This window comes from Malaclemys terrapin, chromosome 1, assembly GCF_027887155.1.
Source record: "Malaclemys terrapin pileata isolate rMalTer1 chromosome 1, rMalTer1.hap1, whole genome shotgun sequence".
NCBI lineage: Eukaryota > Metazoa > Chordata > Testudines > Emydidae > Malaclemys > Malaclemys terrapin.
Genome location: NC_071505.1, coordinates 145051786 through 145068156, shown reverse-complemented (window position 1 = coordinate 145068156; position 16371 = coordinate 145051786). Strand labels below are relative to the sequence as shown.

The window sequence follows — 16371 nt, the reverse complement described above, 5'->3', positions numbered from 1 at the left end:
CCTGGAGAAGGCGTAAACCCCTCTCATTGCTGCTTCACCAACTGTAATGGCTCCTTAACCTCGCGGCCATACACAAGTTCAAATGGTGAAAACCCTAAACTGGGATGTGGTACAGCCCTGTAGGCAAAAAGCAACTGCTGCAACACTAGGTCCCAATCATTGGAGTGTTCATTTACAAATTTACGTATCATGGCCCCCAAAGTTCCATTAAACCTCTCCACCAGGCCATTGGTTTCATGGTGGTAAGGAGTGGCAACCAAGTGATTCACCCCATGAGCTTCCCACAGGTTTTCCATGGTCCCTGCCAGGAAATTAGTTCCCGAATCTGTAAGGATGTCGGAGGGCCAACCTACCCTGGCAAAAATGTCTGTTAATGCCTGGCACACACTTTTAGCCCTGGTGTTGCTTAAGGGTACTGCTTCCGGCCATCGGGTAGCAAAATCCATGAAAGTCAGTACGTACTGCTTTCCTCTGGGTGTCTTCTTTGGGAAAGGACCCAGAATATCCACAGCTACGCGCTGAAATGGGACCTCAATTATGGGTAGTGGCTGGAGAGGGGCTTTAACCTGGTCTTGGGGCTTTCCCACTCGTTGGCACACCTCACAAGACCGGACATATTTAGCAACGTCCTTGCCCATTCCCTCCCAGTGGAAGGACTTCCCCAACCGGTCTTTGGTTCTGTTCACCCCAGAATGGCCACTGGGATGATCATGGGCTAAGCCCAAGAGCTTTACCCGATACTTAGTGGGAACTACCAACTGTCTTTGAGGATGCCAGTCTTCCTGGTGCCCACCAGAAAGAGTTTCCTTGTATAAAAGTCCTTGTTCTACAACAAACCGGGATCGGTTAGAAGAGCTGAGAGGCGGTGGGGTGCTCCGCGCCGCCACCCAAGCTTTCTGAAGGCTGTCATCTGCTTCCTGCTCGGCCTGGAACTGTTCCCTTGATGCTGGAGACATCAGTTCCTCCTTGGACTGTGGACTGGGGCTTGGTCCCTCTGGAAGCGAGGCAGGTGCTGGGGCTGTTTCCATTGACTGTGATCCACTGTCCACTGGTGCACTATGTGGTATCTCAGGCTCTGGCTGAGCCTCTTGGGTAGGGTTATCTGCTGCTTCTGCCAGGTCAGGCTCGCTGGTGCCCTCTGGCATTGGAGTTGTAGACGGGTTTGCAAGCGCTGGACTCAGGGCTCGCAATGGTTCTGGTGCTGGTTGCGTTGCCAGTTCCGGTTCTGGGACTAGCTTTGGCTGGGTCTCTGGGATTGGATCCACTACGGTTGTTGCAGTCGTTGCCAGGGGATCCTGTTCCACCACCTTTGTCTGGGTCTCTGGTAACCCAGACGGGGCCCTGGTGGACGGCTCAGGAACAGGGATGGGGGTGAAAGCTTGCTTAGCCTTTGCTAGTTCCAGTTCATGCTTCCTTTCTTTTTCTCTCTCCTCCATCTCTTTTTCTTTTATCTCCATCTCTTTTTTTTTTTAGCTCCATCTCTTTTTCTTTCAGCTCCATCTCTCTCTTGTGGGCCTCCTCTTTGGCTTTTTCTTCTCTTTCTTTTAGCTCCATCTTTCTTTTGTGGGCCCCCTCTCTGGCTTTTTCTTCTCTGTTTCTCAGCTCTATCTCTTTTTCTTTCAGCTCCATAGCCCTCTTGTGGGCCTCCTCTTTGGCTTTTTCTTCTTTTGTAGTCATTTTCCTGTTTTCTTGTGCTGGGTCACCCCCTCTGCAGTTGACTGAAACTGGGAAGCTCTCAGCTCTGGCTGCTGCTGAGTTAACAGAGACTTTCTAACTAGCTACTCCCAAGGATGTAAAAAGAAAAAAAGAACAATTCAGCTTGTAAATTATCTTTACCTTTGTTTGCCCATTTGAACACTTCTCTTAACAAAGGACCTGTTAAAAAAAACTTAACACCTCTGCCTTCAGGCAAGGAGAGATAAGATATGCATCTATCTACCTCCAGCTCGGCTTTCCAAGCAGCTAGAAGGAAAAAAAAAATCTCACTGGCTTTTGGGTTTAAAATGATCCCACCGCTATGCCACCATGTCAAGGCTGGATCCCCACTTTGAACTTTAGGGTACAAATGTAGGGGCCTGCATGAAAACTTCTAAGCTTAACTACCAGCTTAGCTCTGGTTCCACTGCCACCATTTCCCAATTCTAGATTCCCACCCTGGGAAGCCCTGAGAAAACCTTTCACCAATTCCCTGGTGAATACAGATCCAAACCCCTTGGATCTTAAAAAAAGGAGAAATTAACCATCCTCCCTCCTTCCTCCCACCAACTCCTGGTGAACACAGATCCAATCCCCTTGGATCTAAAACAAGGAGAAATTAACCTTTCCCCCTCCTTCCCTTCACCAACTCCTGGTGAATACAGATCCAAACCCCTTGGATCTTAAAACAAGGAGAAATTAACCATCCCCCCTCCTTCCTCCCACCAACTCCTGGTGAATACAGATCCAACCCCCTTGGATCTAAAAACAAGGACAAATCAATCAGGTTCTTAAAAAGAAGGCTTTTAATTAAAGAAAAAAAGTAAAAATCATCTCTGTAAAATCAGTATGGAAATTAACCTTACAGGGTAATCAAACTTAAAGAGCTCAGAGGACTCCCCTCTAGTCTCAGGTTCAAAGTACAGCAAACAAAGATAAACACTCTAGTAAAAGGTACATTTACAAGTTGAGAAAACAAAGGAAAACTAACACGCCTTGCCTGGCTATTTACTTACAAGTTTGAAATAGGAGAGACTTGTTTAGAAAGATGTGGAGAACCTGGATTGATGTCTGGTCCCTCTCAGTCCCGAGAACGAACACACTCCCAAACAAAGAACACAAACAAAAGCCTTCCCCCCCCCAAGATTTGAAAGTATCTTGTCCCCTTATTGGTCCTTTAGGTCAGATGCCAGCCAGGTTACCTGAGCTTCTTAACCCTTTACAGGGAAAAGGATTTTGGAGTCTCTGGCCAGGAGGGATTTTATAGTACTGTACACAGGACAGCTGTTACCCTTCCCTTTATAGTTATGACAGCATCTGTGTTGGGAAGAAGGAGGAGAGCATTGCAGGGGGAAAGAGGGAATGGAGGATAAACTGATGGGAAGATTTTGTCAATTCTTCTCTTGGAAGCAATCAGCAAGGTCCTGTGCAGAGAGAAAAGAGGAAGGTGGAGTATTGAATCAAAAGAGGAAGGTGGAGTATTGAATCAAAGGTGGCAAAAAGTCAGCTGAGATTATGGTATGGAATTCACTTGAGGACTTATGGGGCTTTAGTGTGCAGCAAGCTGGAGTGTGAATCTACAGCGCATCAGCCTGCTGAGCACTAAATGGCCATGTGGACACGGCTGCAACACATTAAAAGTTCTGTAGTGTGCTTTGAGCACTAGATAGAAGTGCACAATGGAACTTGTAGTGCACAGCAGTGGTGGGGTCAACATGGCTTATTTTAAGCCATTTGAGTGAGGCCTGGTTACAGAAACTGCTATTTTCTTGTTTTTTGAAAACTTTTAATTTTTCTGCTCGAGTACGCTGTATATTACTAGGCTATGAGTCAGCTCTGTTACCAGGAGGTGACTTTTCATTCGGCTAAAATTATAACACTTCAATATTGCCAGTAAGTCTTTGGATGTTTTTTTAAAAGTGCTGAGAGTGAAAATATGTGTGCCTGGAAGTGAGTGAAAAATAGCAGTGATGGCCACTAAGTCATGTATCATGCACAGACTCTGGAGGGACTTAGAGGAACGCGATCATTGATACCCATGGCTGACACCCCGGGTGGGTGAAAACTGCATTTGTGGAGTCATCTCCTGTTCTTTTTATATCTATGGAAGGACAGCTATGCTTGGTGATGTATAGTATCACTGAACTGCCAGGAGACCAGACCATTTCTAGATCACTGAAAGGTCAAATTGCCCACTCCTTAACTCTGATTGAACTATGTTTTTGAGGTCTGTATGAGGTCTGTAATCCATTGATTTGCTTGGAAAATCTCCAGAGAGGTGCCATGGGGCAGAAAAAGCCAGAACTTGTAACCTTAAAGACTCAGGTAAACATGGAGGAAGCTATGATCCTTGGGCCACCATAACCCAAGACGACTTTGCTTCCTCTCATCCTGAGGCTGGCTGAAGGAAGGAGGAGATCAAGGCTTCACAGGTCATGTCAACCTGTTTTGCCAAGAGCCCAAGAAGCCGGCTGGCATGTGGTACTGACCAAACAACATCACCTGCAGTCCTGGCCTTAAAGCTAAAGAGCACGCAAACTGAAGAGCTAAATTTCTCTTTAACTGTATCTTTTTTTTTAGGTGGCGATGTCCATTATATTACTGATTTTTTTCCTACACCTTTTCAGGGGTGAATAAGAGTGTGAGTGTCAAAAAGAAACAGCATGTGCATATTTAGATTATAAATAAATGTTTACTTAAGTCATTTTGGGTTAATCTGAGTCATAAATGAGTGATACAGCAACTGCTTTGCCAAAAAAGGGAAAGTTAGAAACTGTCAGTGACCTAGTTCACAGAGAGGAAATTAGTCAAGGAAAGAGACGACAATGAAAGTTACCTAGTAGTGGGGAGACTTTGAAGGGCCTCAGAGCTGTGAAGTAGATGACGCCTTTTTAAGATTCCAGGGATATTAGGTAGAAGAACTGACCATGTGTTATGCTAACTTCATGATTTAAACCTTGATTGTGTTCACGTAATGATTTTGGACAATTGTTGAATCCATTCCATATTACAGTCAATTTGTTGATTCATTAACTCACTTCCAGTTGTAACTCTGATTTGATAATTGCATTATTAATTCACAGATAATTAGCAAAATTTGAAGTACCTAGTTTTAAGGAAAATCTTAATAGATTTTTATTTGTTTTTTTTTAATTTAATAATAAAATCCTTAAAAAATCACAATGCTGGTTCTTCTTCAAAAACTGCGATGAGGGTCACAATACTCTCACCCAGGCTTAAAAGTTAAAGGGTAATCGTGTAAAGTATCAGAGAGCCCCTTAGTTCTGGTTCTAAATGAACAATTTTATCCCTCACAGTCATCAAGATGGAAGTTGAAGTCACTGAGGCTGAGTGTGAGAGACTGTGAAGAGAGAGCCAGAAGTCAACATCAGAGAAGAAGGCTGGTGGGTACTTGGGTGGATGATAGATGACAGGAACATGGAGCAGAGAGGTGGATGCATGCTGCTCAAAAGAGGAAGATTGGGGAGGGGGGAGAGGAGGAGTCCAGCACCCCCACCAGGGGTGGGGAATGTGAGAAAAGTTGTCATTTAAATGACAACATTGTTAATGTAAGCAGAGTCTGAATGAGCTCTCCCCTGACATCTAATGGTGAGCTGTGGAAAAAGACTTCAGGAGCTGATCTCGTTTGTATGGACACACCCACCCTGCCTAGGTGCTCAGCACCTAGGATTGCTTGCCCAAATGATCACTTGTGGCTGGTGTTGGATCCCCCAACTCCTTGTTATTGAGGCAGGAGTAATAAAGGGTTGTTATCCTTGTGTGAACTGAGGGCAGTAGAACTGTACCTGGTGTACCCTGATGGAGGGACTTACCCTCAACTGAATGGCACTCGCTAGGCTAGGAGGGAGGGAGGGAGGATGCACGCACGCACACATACATACTTGTACCTGGTGGGGTGGGTCCTGTTTAAGAGTCCTAGACACTATTTGCCCCTTCTGCTCTTCATGGAATTATAACAGAACTAATTTAGATTTAATTGAGAGTCTTTTTACGTGCTGCAGAGCTGAAATCACTGACACCTAGGTCTAAGTATTAGACATATTTTGGGACAGTGTCTCTATTGCAAGAGACTGCCCAGTGTGCACCAACAGTGAGGCTCCCTCACTTACAGCTGAAATCACTGAGAGCTGTGTTAAGTGGGGGGCCCTGAAGACATTCTGGTGAGTGGCCAGCTGGGTGGCTGGTGGAGAGGTGCAGCAAGCAGGTGGTAGGGTGGCTGGCGGAGAGGCGTGGCAAGCCGTCAGCAGAGACACTGGTGGAGAGGGCCACAGCAGAGCTCCACAGAGAGGCATGGCAATTGGCCATTGGGGCGACAAGTGAGTGCTCAAGCAGTAGAGCATGTAAAGTGCCTCTTTATCCCCCTCCTCTACACAGGGTGGGAGGTGAATACTGTGGATGAACCACTGAACTCTGGGACTGCACTGGCCAAGGACAGCAACTGTGAGTGGGGTACAGAGAAGGGACTTTTGGGTTGCTGGACTTAAGAACCTGAGGGGAAAAGGATACTGCCCAACTTACTTGGGGGTGGGTCTTTTGCTCATGGTTTATGTTTATGAACCCTAGTTGTGGTGTTTTCCCAAATTAATGCTGAGTTACTTCCCTCCTTTTATTAAAAGTTTTTGCTACACTCAGATTCTGTGCTTGCGAGAGGGGAAGTATTGCCTCTTCGAGGCGCCCAGGGGTGGTGTGCAATTGTCCCAGGTCACTGGGTGGGGGCTCGAGCTGGTTCTGTGTTGTATTGTTGAAAAGGAACCCCTAGATACTGAACCCAGCCCTTGTTGCTGCTGGCTTCACTTCACAGAAGGGTTACATTAACTATATCACTGCTGACCAAAACATGTTAGAAAGGAGAGAAGATATCATATTGTGGCAATGTGCACAATTTGCTGTGAGTGGTGTTTAACTTTGTTGTGTTGGAGCGTTATCAGCACTTTATCTTTCCCAATCTGATCCATGGAGCCAAAAAGTCAGGGGGGGAAAAAGGGGCATCTGAGCCTCACTTGGTGGAGACTCAATTCCACAGTCCAGCTGGGCTTCCAAACTCTATCCCCGTGGCCAGCCTTTGCTAGACTAATTATGTGATAAATAAATATATGGAGATATACCTATCCCATAGAACTTACGGACCCTGAAAGGTCATTGAGTCCAGTGCCCTGCCTTCACTAGCAGGACCAAGTACTGATTTTGCCCCAGATCCCTAAGTGGTCCTCTTAAGGATTGAACTCACAACCCTGGGTTTAGGAGGCCAATACTCAAGCCACTGAGCTATCCCTCCTCCCCATAATGGGAGGAGAGCTGTTATGTGAGACTGGATCACTTCATTCAAAATTGCAAATCACTTATTACTCTTTTATTTTTAAATTACACTTGGCATATTCCAAAGTTTTATGTAGCTGCTGGGAGGAGCCATTACGTTGACAAGTGACCTCGTGTAACATCCCGCTTTTAGATCGGTTTAACAGGCAGAAGGGAAGATCCATCTACTAATCTCGTCCTGTTAAGACCTGAAGTTGTCTCTGAGATAAATATGTCTGCACTGATACTCTAGAGTCCTTCACTTGGGGGACTTTCTCTGTGTTCCAGTGATAACAAACCTTGCTGGAAGACACTCAGCCACATAGATAAAGCCCTGGAATAACACCACATCAAGCACTGTGATAGATTTCAAGGATGTTCCCCAACAAAGCAGCAATACATCATACTGATAACCCAGGACACCTGCGGGGACAGCTCTGAAGTGGCCCCCTTGTCTCTCCCATCTCCTGGGCTGGCATGGAACTGTGGCGGCAGCATGTTCAGGCTCTAGGAGAGAGCATAAAAACAGCAGTTTAAAAATATATATACATTGGTGACTTGCTATAAAACACCTATCACAGCATTCCACAAGGGGTGAGAGGTACCGTTGTCATGATGTCCTCAGGCCAGAGATCTGGAAGCGTTTCAGAAACTATTATTCACAAACTGGATTAGCCCCCACCCCAAAACCCAAGCCCCCTTTTCTGCCTCCTGCACAGTTTCTTTGTTGTTTTTATTTGCTGGGAGTTTCTTTGGTGTAAATTCAAGCAAAGCCACATTTACAGATGATCTCAAACCTGGAGGTGTTGTAAACACATCAGGAGGGCAGAACTGAGATGCAATGCATATGGGAAAGACAGAGCAAAGGGTGCTACCGGCTGTAGGGAAATTCAGCCCTAATTAATGTAAAAATCTGTATCCAGGAAGAGGAAATAAACAGCTGAGATATAGCTGTATTCTTCACATTACAGTGCATAATTTTTCATCCTTAACCCTCTTCTAATATTAACTCCTGTGGGGGGGTGGCTACAGCTGAGGTGGGAGATGGGGAAGGAGAGATTGGGAGGGGAGGTATCCACAAGAGGCTCTCTACTATAAGGCAGTGGATCGCAGTATGAAAAAGCTGAAGAACTGTAATAAAGAAATAATGGTTGCTAACATGAATATGTAACAGAAACATGTTCCTATTGTTGTCCTTTTGCTGAACAGCAAATTTGGGGGCCTTGCAGGTCAGTTTCCCTTAGGAAGAGAAACTGTTAACATCGTGTCAGGCTATTTTCTACCATAACTTGTTTATTTATAAACCCTGTTTCCTTAACAAGAGGTTGTAACAAACTGCATGCAGGTGCACAGCTGGTGTCAACAGGAAGGTGGTGGCTTCCTCAACCATGGGATGCTTTTCCATGAAAGAGGATTGCTGGGCAGAATGGGCTACATCTGATGAAGAAGGGTCATAGAGTCAGAGTTCAAGGCCAGAAGGGCCCACCAGATCAGCTAATCTAAGTTCTTCTATATCAAAGGCCACCAACACCACTCAGCTTCCACACACTAAAGCCAACAACTGGAATTAGACCAATTATACTCCTCAAGAGACTAAACTATTCATAGATTCTACGATCAGAAGAGACCTTTGTGATCATCTAGTCTGACCTCCTGTATAACACAGGCCATAGAAATTCCCCAAAGTAACTGATAGAGCAGATCTTTTAGAGAAACATCCCATCTTGATTTAAAAATTGCCAGTGATGGAGACTCCACCATGACCCTTGATAAATGGATCCAGTGGTTAATTACCTTGACTGTTAAAAATGTATACCTCATTTCTAGTCTGAATGTATCTAGCTTCCACTTCCATTGGATTGTGTTACACCTTTCTCTGCTAGATTGAAAAGCCCATTATCAAATATTTGTTCTCCATTTAGGAACTTCTTAACTGTAATGAAGTCACTCTTCAACCTTCTCTTTGTTAAGCTGCATGGACTGAGCTCCTTGAATCTATCACTATGAGGCATGTTTTCTAATTCTTTAGTCATTCTCATGGCTCTTCACTGAACCCGCTCCAATTTATTAACATCCTTCTTGAATTGAGTCGCCAGAACTAGTCACAGTATTCCAGCAGCAGGCGCACCCTTGTACTTTGTACTGTTAAATTTCATCCCATTTCTGTTACTCCAGTCCTCAAGGACGTTTAGTTCTTCCTGTATAAGATTCCAATCTACCCCTGTACTGGCGATGCCTCCCCACTTTATATCCTCAGCAAATTTAATTAGCATACTTCTACTTTGTGCCAAGGTCATTAATGAAAACATGAAATAAGATCGATCCCAAGATTGATCTTTAAGGAAATCTAGTAGCTTTCCTCCATCTTAGTGACAAAAGCCCACAGGGAAATAAAAATGGTGCCTTCAACAAAGGCCTGGGGCGGGGGGGAAAAGACATGGGAAATAGCAATCAGGTCATTAGAGAGACAAGTGGGAAAATAATGGGACAACCTGCTAAACACCTTAGATGTTTATACACTAATGGATGGAACATGGACAATAAACAGGAAGAACTGGAAGTCTTGGCACACAAACCTTTCCTTCCCCATCTCCCACCTTCCCTGTAGCCACCAGAGTGTTCTGTGCAGGTCTCACATTCAAGAAGTGATCCTTACTGAGTCTCTGAGGTGTGATGGATAATAGGACTACAAGTAAATATTGTGTCCTAAAGAGTTTTAATATTTTCTTCTGATTAACTCAACTTTTCAGTTTTCCTCCAAGAAAAAACATGTTTTTTTTCTTTGGAAATCCTGGGAAGAATTTATGAAGTGGGCCCACAGAGCACTAATGAGTTTGATCATTAGCTATAGGATATTAAGCTGTTTTTTCTTAATAAACTAGTCATGTCACCCAGAAAGAAAACTTTTGCACCAGCCTCTGATGGGAATATATAGTTTCAAGGTTTTGAACTATAACAGCTGAGCAGAAAATCACAGATAACTTTTTTAAAGATTTGTTGTCGTAAGGGAGGAATTTCCAAGGACTTGCCATTGAAACACTTGCAAAAATTGTCTTATCATGTGTGTAAACTTGAGAATCCTCTTTATTGCTTGGGCCCAATGACACTTTTGATTTGCTGTTTATATCTGGGGATGGGGGGAGTGGGGGAAGGTTTAAAATAGAAATGATGTTTCCAGAGCTATACACCAAATCCTTGGCTAGTGACTAAACACTATTCATTAACACCATGTAAAAAGGGGAAGGACGTTTAGGAATTATTTATGCTAAGGGTTAAATAAGAGATTTTTTAGTGCCTGCTCTAACTCTCTTTGGGCCAGAGAGAGAGAGAGACGGACTCTATAGTCTAGTGGTTATGGCACCCACTTTCATAAATGCAGAACAGCTTCACCAGGAGAGCCCTATCACTAGGGCCCTACCAAATTCACAGCCATGAAAAATGTGTCATGGACCATGAAATCTGGTCTCCCCCCATGATATCTGCTCTTTTGTGTGCTTTTACCTTACACTGTACAGATTTTAGGGGGGAGAGCAGCATGTCTCAAATTGGGGGGTCCTGACCCAAAAGGGAGTTGTGGGGGGGTCATAAGGTTATTTTAGAGGGGGGATCATGGTATTGCCACCCTTACTTCTGCGCTGCCTTCAGAGCTGGGCAGCTGGACAGCAGTGGTTATTGGCAATACCATACCATGCCGTCCTTCTGCACTGCTGCTTGCAGCAGTTCTGCCTTCAGACCTGGGCTCCTGGCCTGCAGCTGCCACTCTCCAGCTGCTCAGCTCTGAAGGCAGCACCGCCACCCAGCAGCAGCACAGAAGTAAGGGTAGCAGTACCACAACCCTCTCTACTATAACCTTGTGACTCCCCCATGACACCTTTTGGGTCAGGACCTCTACAATTACAGCACTGTGAAATTTCAGATTTAAAGAGCTGAAATCATGAAATTTACTATTTTTAAAATCCTATGATCACGAAATCGACCATGAATTTGGTAGAATCATAGAAGATTAGGGTAGGAAGGGTCAAGGAGGTCATCTACTCCAACCCCCTGCGCAGGACCAATCCCCAACTAAATCATCCTAGCCAGGGCTTTGTCAAGCCAGGCCTTAAAAACCTCTAAGGATGGAGATTCCTCCATCTCCCTAGGCAGGGCCAGCTCCAGACACCAGCATAACAAGCAGGTGCCTAGGGCAGCCAATGAAGAGGGGGTGGCACATCCGGCAGTTTGGCAGCAATTCGGCAGCGGGGCCATCACTCCCTCTCGGAGTGAAGGACCTCCCGCCGAATTGCCGCCATAGAATGAAGCGGCTTTTTTTTTTTTTTTTTTTTGCTGCTTGGGGCAGCAAAAACGCTAGAGCCAGCCCCATCCCTAGGTAACCCATTCCAGTGCTTCACCATCCTCCTGGAGAAAAAGTTTTTCCTAACATCCAAAAAGAGCCCTACCTACCACAGAATACCCTATAGTCGGATAGTTAGGGCACTCATCTGTGAGGTGAGGTGGGGGAATGTGAATTCAATTCATATTTGAGCCTCGGTCTCCTACAGGTGTGCATTTACCACTGGGCTATAGAGGAGCACTGCTGCCTTTGTTTTTTGTGCGGAAGGGATGACCTGGGTTAGGCACTTAACTCCAGAAGAGGGTTCACATCTGTGACTCCCAAGTGAAGACAGGCATCTCCCTCTGGCTCACAGTTAGGTGCCTAACTCCTGTTGAGGGCTGGAGCTTAGGCATTTTCTATTGGCGAGCTTCAACAGCTTCCCACCATGCTGGCTTCTGTGGCTCCTATTCTTAGGCACCTGACTCTCTGCATGCATTATATAGGGACCTGGGCACCTAAATCAGGGTGGTGGAGTCCACACACAGAGTAGTAGGGTGCCTAAAGTTAGGCTCACCGTTGAAATGCCTAAGTTCCCTTTGTGGATCAAGCCCATTGGAGGTTGCGACAGTCCTACTAGGGCTTTCTAACAATAAGAATTTTTTAGTTGGCAGCAACACTTCTAGGCAACTAATTCAGAGGGTTTGTCAGAGTGAGCATTTCTCCATTTGGGTGAACAAGTCCACAAACTTGTTGCACAGCTAGCAGCGTTTATTGACTTTCCCTGGGAAGAGTTTTGAATCTGTAGATTCTTTTCTTCCCTTGCCATGGAGGAGTCTTTTTTTTAAAAAAACTTTTTATTTGGCATGGAAAGAATCCTCTGTCGGCCCACTCAGGAGGTGCAAAGCTCCCCAAACTTGCACTGAAGTCCCACTCCTCTCGCATATTTTGTTGTGCTCTTAGGGTTGTGAGCACACAGAGTTCATAGGTGCTGAGAGGTAAAGTGATGCCACCAGACCTTCTGGAACCTTTCTTTAAGAAGGGGAATGGTCCCGCTACTGTGGGGAACTTTCCTGGCTTATCCACTTCCCCGGTGGAATGGACTAGCGAAAAGATCTGAGTCCTCGCTCCCACTCCCTTTACCCAGACGCCTTCCTGACCTCGAGGGCTCCCCTTCCACTCTCCTGTGTGGCAGAGTCCTCGTAACCCCAGCAAGGCTGGGCCCAGGATTCCTGAGGGGCTCAACCCCCAACCTTGTTGTAGTCACTTAGGGCAGGGGCTGCGGTGTCCCTACTCCGGGGTGCTCTCTCTGTACTGGATGCTTCCCTGACCCACTGATCATTACATACAGTCAGGGCTGCCCAGAGGATTCAGGGGGCCTGGGATCTTCAGCGGCAGGGGGCCCCCGCCGCCGAATTGCCGCCGAAGACCCGGCACTTCGGTGGCGGGTCTCGAGGCGGAAGGACCCCCCCCGTCACTGAACTGCCACCGAAGATCTGGAGCGGAAGAAGCTCCGGGGGCCCAGACTCCGCGAGAGTTTTCCGGGGCCCCCAGAGCGAGTGAAGGACCCCGCTCCAGGGGCCCCGAAAAACTCTTGTGGGGGCCCCTGCGGGGTCCGGGGACTGGGGCAAATTGCCCCACTTGCCCCCCCCCCCCGGGAGACCCTGCATACAGTTCCAAGCAAATACAATTTATTCAACAGCAATCAATTAAAAAAAAACAAGGAAAGAATGGAAAAGGTTAAAGGAAAACCCGTCATCCCACTCTGTGGCACGGGGATGTCACAACCAGCATCTCTGGAATGTAAGGGAAGTTCACAGTCTGTTCCTCACATGTCCCAGGCCCTGGCTGTGCTGCAGGGATGCTGCGGGTCGGACACTTGCTCTGGCGGTGACCACACACTCTCAGGCTCCAGGTGGCAGGACCCTTCTTCCCAGCATTGTCCCCGCCTCGTAGGGGTTATGATCCCCCTCCAAGTCTGGCCTGCAAGACCTCTGCCCAGGGTCCCCCTCGCTCTCCCCAGCTGCTCACCGCACCCGGCTCTGAACTGCTCCAAGCCTCCAGTGCCAGCCTCAGCACTGCTGTTGCTCAGCATCCAGCTCCCTGGGCTGCTTCTCTGGCCCCTCTGGCTCTGGTTGCTGCAGCTCTGCTCCCAGGACAGGTCTGCTCTCTGGGCTGCTTCTGTGGGTCTGCTTCCTGGGCTGCTTCTCTGGTTCTCTCTGGCAGCATGGCCCTGCTCCCCAGCTCAGCTCAGGCTCCTACTCTCTCCTGGCTGGGCCCCCCTCTGTTCCAGGCAATTCCAGCTCACAGGGAGGACAGGACCTCTCTGGCCTCCTGATTCCCTCATTAGCCTGCCCGCCCTGTCAGTCAGGCTGACCTGGAGGGTCATTGGCCTCTTCCCATTGCTCTAGGGGACTGTCAGTCACGGGTCCTGATTTCCCATTGACCCTTCCCCTTTCTTTTCATATTGGAAGCTAGCCACTGAGTTTTAGTAAGCGATCAACAGTCCCCTTATATTTCTGATGGAATCTTAATGGTAGAGGGATTGCTGGAGAACCATGGCCCTGCCTGCGTGCTGGGAAGTCCATGGCTGCCTGAAATACATGAATTTATAGATAACTTAAAAGAGAACATATATGCCTTTAAGTATATTAGGGTTACCATACGTCCGGATTTTCCCGGACATGTCCGGCTTTTGGGGGCTCAAATCCCCGTCCGGGGGGAAATCCCCAAAAGCCGGGCATGTCCGGGAAAATCGGGAGGGAGGGCTGGGCCGGGGTCGCGGTGCCGGGCGCGCGGTGCCGGGCCGGGGTCCAGGGGCGCAGTGCCGGGCCGGGAGCCGGGCCGGAGCCGCGGGGTCGGGCCGCCGAGGGGGTGCGCTGGGCCGCGGGGCCGGGGGGTCGAGCCGGGCCGCCGCGGGGGTGCGCTGGGCCGCCGGGCCGGGGCCGCGGGGGTGCGCTGGGCCGCGGGGCCGGGAGCCTGGGGGGTGCGTTGGGCCGCGGGGCCGGGAGCCGGGGGGTCGGGCCGGGAGCCGGGCCGCTGGGGGGGTGCGCTGGGCCGCGGGGCCGGGAGCCGGGGGGGTGCGTTGGGCCACGGAGCCGGGGGGTCGGGCCGGGAGCCGGGCCGCCGGGCCGCCGGGCCGGGGCCGCGGGGGTGCGCTGGGCCGCGGGGCCGGGAGGGTGCGCTGGGCCGGGAGCCGGGGGGTCGGGCCGCGGGGCCGGGCCGCCGGGGGGGTGCGCTGGGCCGCGGGGTCGGGTCGCTGGGGGGGTGCGCTGGGCCGCCGGAGCCGGGGGGTCGGGCCGGGAGCCGGGCGGGTGCGCTGGGCCGCCGGGGCCGGGAGCTGGGGGGGTGCGCTGGGCCGCCGGGGGCCGGCCGGCAGTGCTGGGCGGGCCGGGGGTGGTCGGCCGGGGGCCAGGGCCGGCACCCCAGGGCCCGAGCCGACCCAGGCTGGAGCCGCCGGGGGGGCCAGCCTGGGCCGCACCTCCTCCCCCCACACCCTCCTTACCTGCCCAGGCTTCCCGCGAATTAAATGTTCGCGGGAAGCAGGGGAGGGGGCGGAGACTTTGGGGAGGGGCGGAGTTGGGGCGGGGAGGGGGCGGGGCTGGGGGCGGGGTCAGGGCCCCGTGGAGTGTCCTCCTTTTGGAGGCACAAAATATGGTAACCCTAAGTATATAGACTCTATCTTGAAGAGTTTCCATAGCTGTACCTCCTCTGCTCCTTGCCCCCAACTCTCCAGACCTCCAACAACTCTGGGAGCACCAATTTGTCTCTCCCTCCCCCAACGACACAGGCTATTATGGAAGAATAGCAGGGCTCACTGGGAACAGTGATTCTGCCTTTGCAAGGAGAGTGCATCCTGTCTTCTCATTGATCAGCTAGAGCTGTGCACAGATGGGCCATGCACTCCTACCACGGTGGCTGTTGGGTTAGGAGAAAAGGCAGGCTCTGAGGCATGAGCCTCTCTAACAACAAGAGAAGGACAAGAAGCATGAGCCAAACAGGCAGAAACCTCTGAAACAAAACTCGCAGTTTGGTCCATGGTCCCCCTTTCCATGGGTTAAGTTAGTGGGAAAGTGTCAGAGCTCCAGCATCAGGCACAGGCTGCAACAGAAATTATCACAGGGGGATTTTATTTCTGTCCCAGAATGACTAGGCACAAAGGATCACATTTAAATGGGCATTCAGATGTCAGTTACTTCAAGGATGCTCTCCAAACCGATGAGGAGCGGGTATGGGGGAGTCTTTGTGTCATCATTAATCCAAGGCAAATGAGGAGGGAGGGAGGGAAAGGGAGATAAGTGTAGTACCAGCTGTGCAGTACATAAATACCAGCCACTCTTTAGTTCCTGCCTCCTGAACCCTAGGAAGTTAGAACCAGGACCAGAGACAGAAAACTGTGAGGTTTATTTATTATATATGTTGATTTTAATAGTTAACTTCTTCAGATTTGTGAATTTCCTCATCTTATATATAATATCTAATTAGTAAGTGCTTAGTGATTTGCCATGAAAAAATGTATAGGCAACTTCTGAATATTAATATATCAGTGAAGTTAATTGACAGGTTAATGAAGTTGTTGAGTTAGGGTTGGTGTCTGAAACTGGGTTGTTTTTTCTGCTGGAATCCCTTTCTGGTGTTATCACTGGTTTCACTGGGCTTCTTGACGTTGATGCTGTGTCTTTTTCTTCCCAGTCAGGAAGAGGAGCTGCCTTTCCTGGGTCTGGAGCTGGCTGGTTTGCAGCTAGGGAGTAATCAGGTGCCATGTCTTTAGCTGGGGTGAGCTGTCTGGTGACAGGAGCAGGGGGATTTCTTGGCCAGAGAATTGTCCGCTTACTGCTGGAGGAAGAGAAGGAGCTGGCTGAGATCCGAACCCTGGACAAAGCCTTTAGCTACGAGGCACGCAGGAATTTTACAAGTAAGTGATTACTGTTAGGATAGGGGATTGGAGGAGGATTCTTAAGATACACTCTCAAGTAGAACCTCTTGGAAGGTTTTCCCCTTTTGCAAATCTGGGACTGACTTACCTCAAGCATACTGTGTTTCATATG

At 48.7% G+C, this 16371-nt stretch overlaps 1 protein-coding gene across 3 annotated transcripts in view; it reads left to right on the top strand.

Annotated features, from left to right (window-relative positions):
• The window catches only part of LOC128844578 (3 beta-hydroxysteroid dehydrogenase/Delta 5-->4-isomerase-like), a 43403-nt gene that overhangs the window by 11373 nt on the left and 15659 nt on the right, over positions 1–16371 (top strand). Inside the window, exons 2-4 of one of the 3 annotated variants that reach the window (XM_054042460.1) lie at positions 5013–5099; positions 6091–6156; positions 16016–16238. In XM_054042460.1, coding sequence (XP_053898435.1) covers positions 16085–16238 — 154 coding nt within the window. In that variant the 5' untranslated portion in view covers positions 5013–5099; positions 6091–6156; positions 16016–16084. Of the gene's footprint in view, positions 1–3834; positions 4337–5012; positions 5100–6090; positions 6157–16015; positions 16239–16371 lie in introns of those variants that run through there. The other 2 variants (XM_054042452.1, XM_054042442.1) reach the window with 2 other exon arrangements.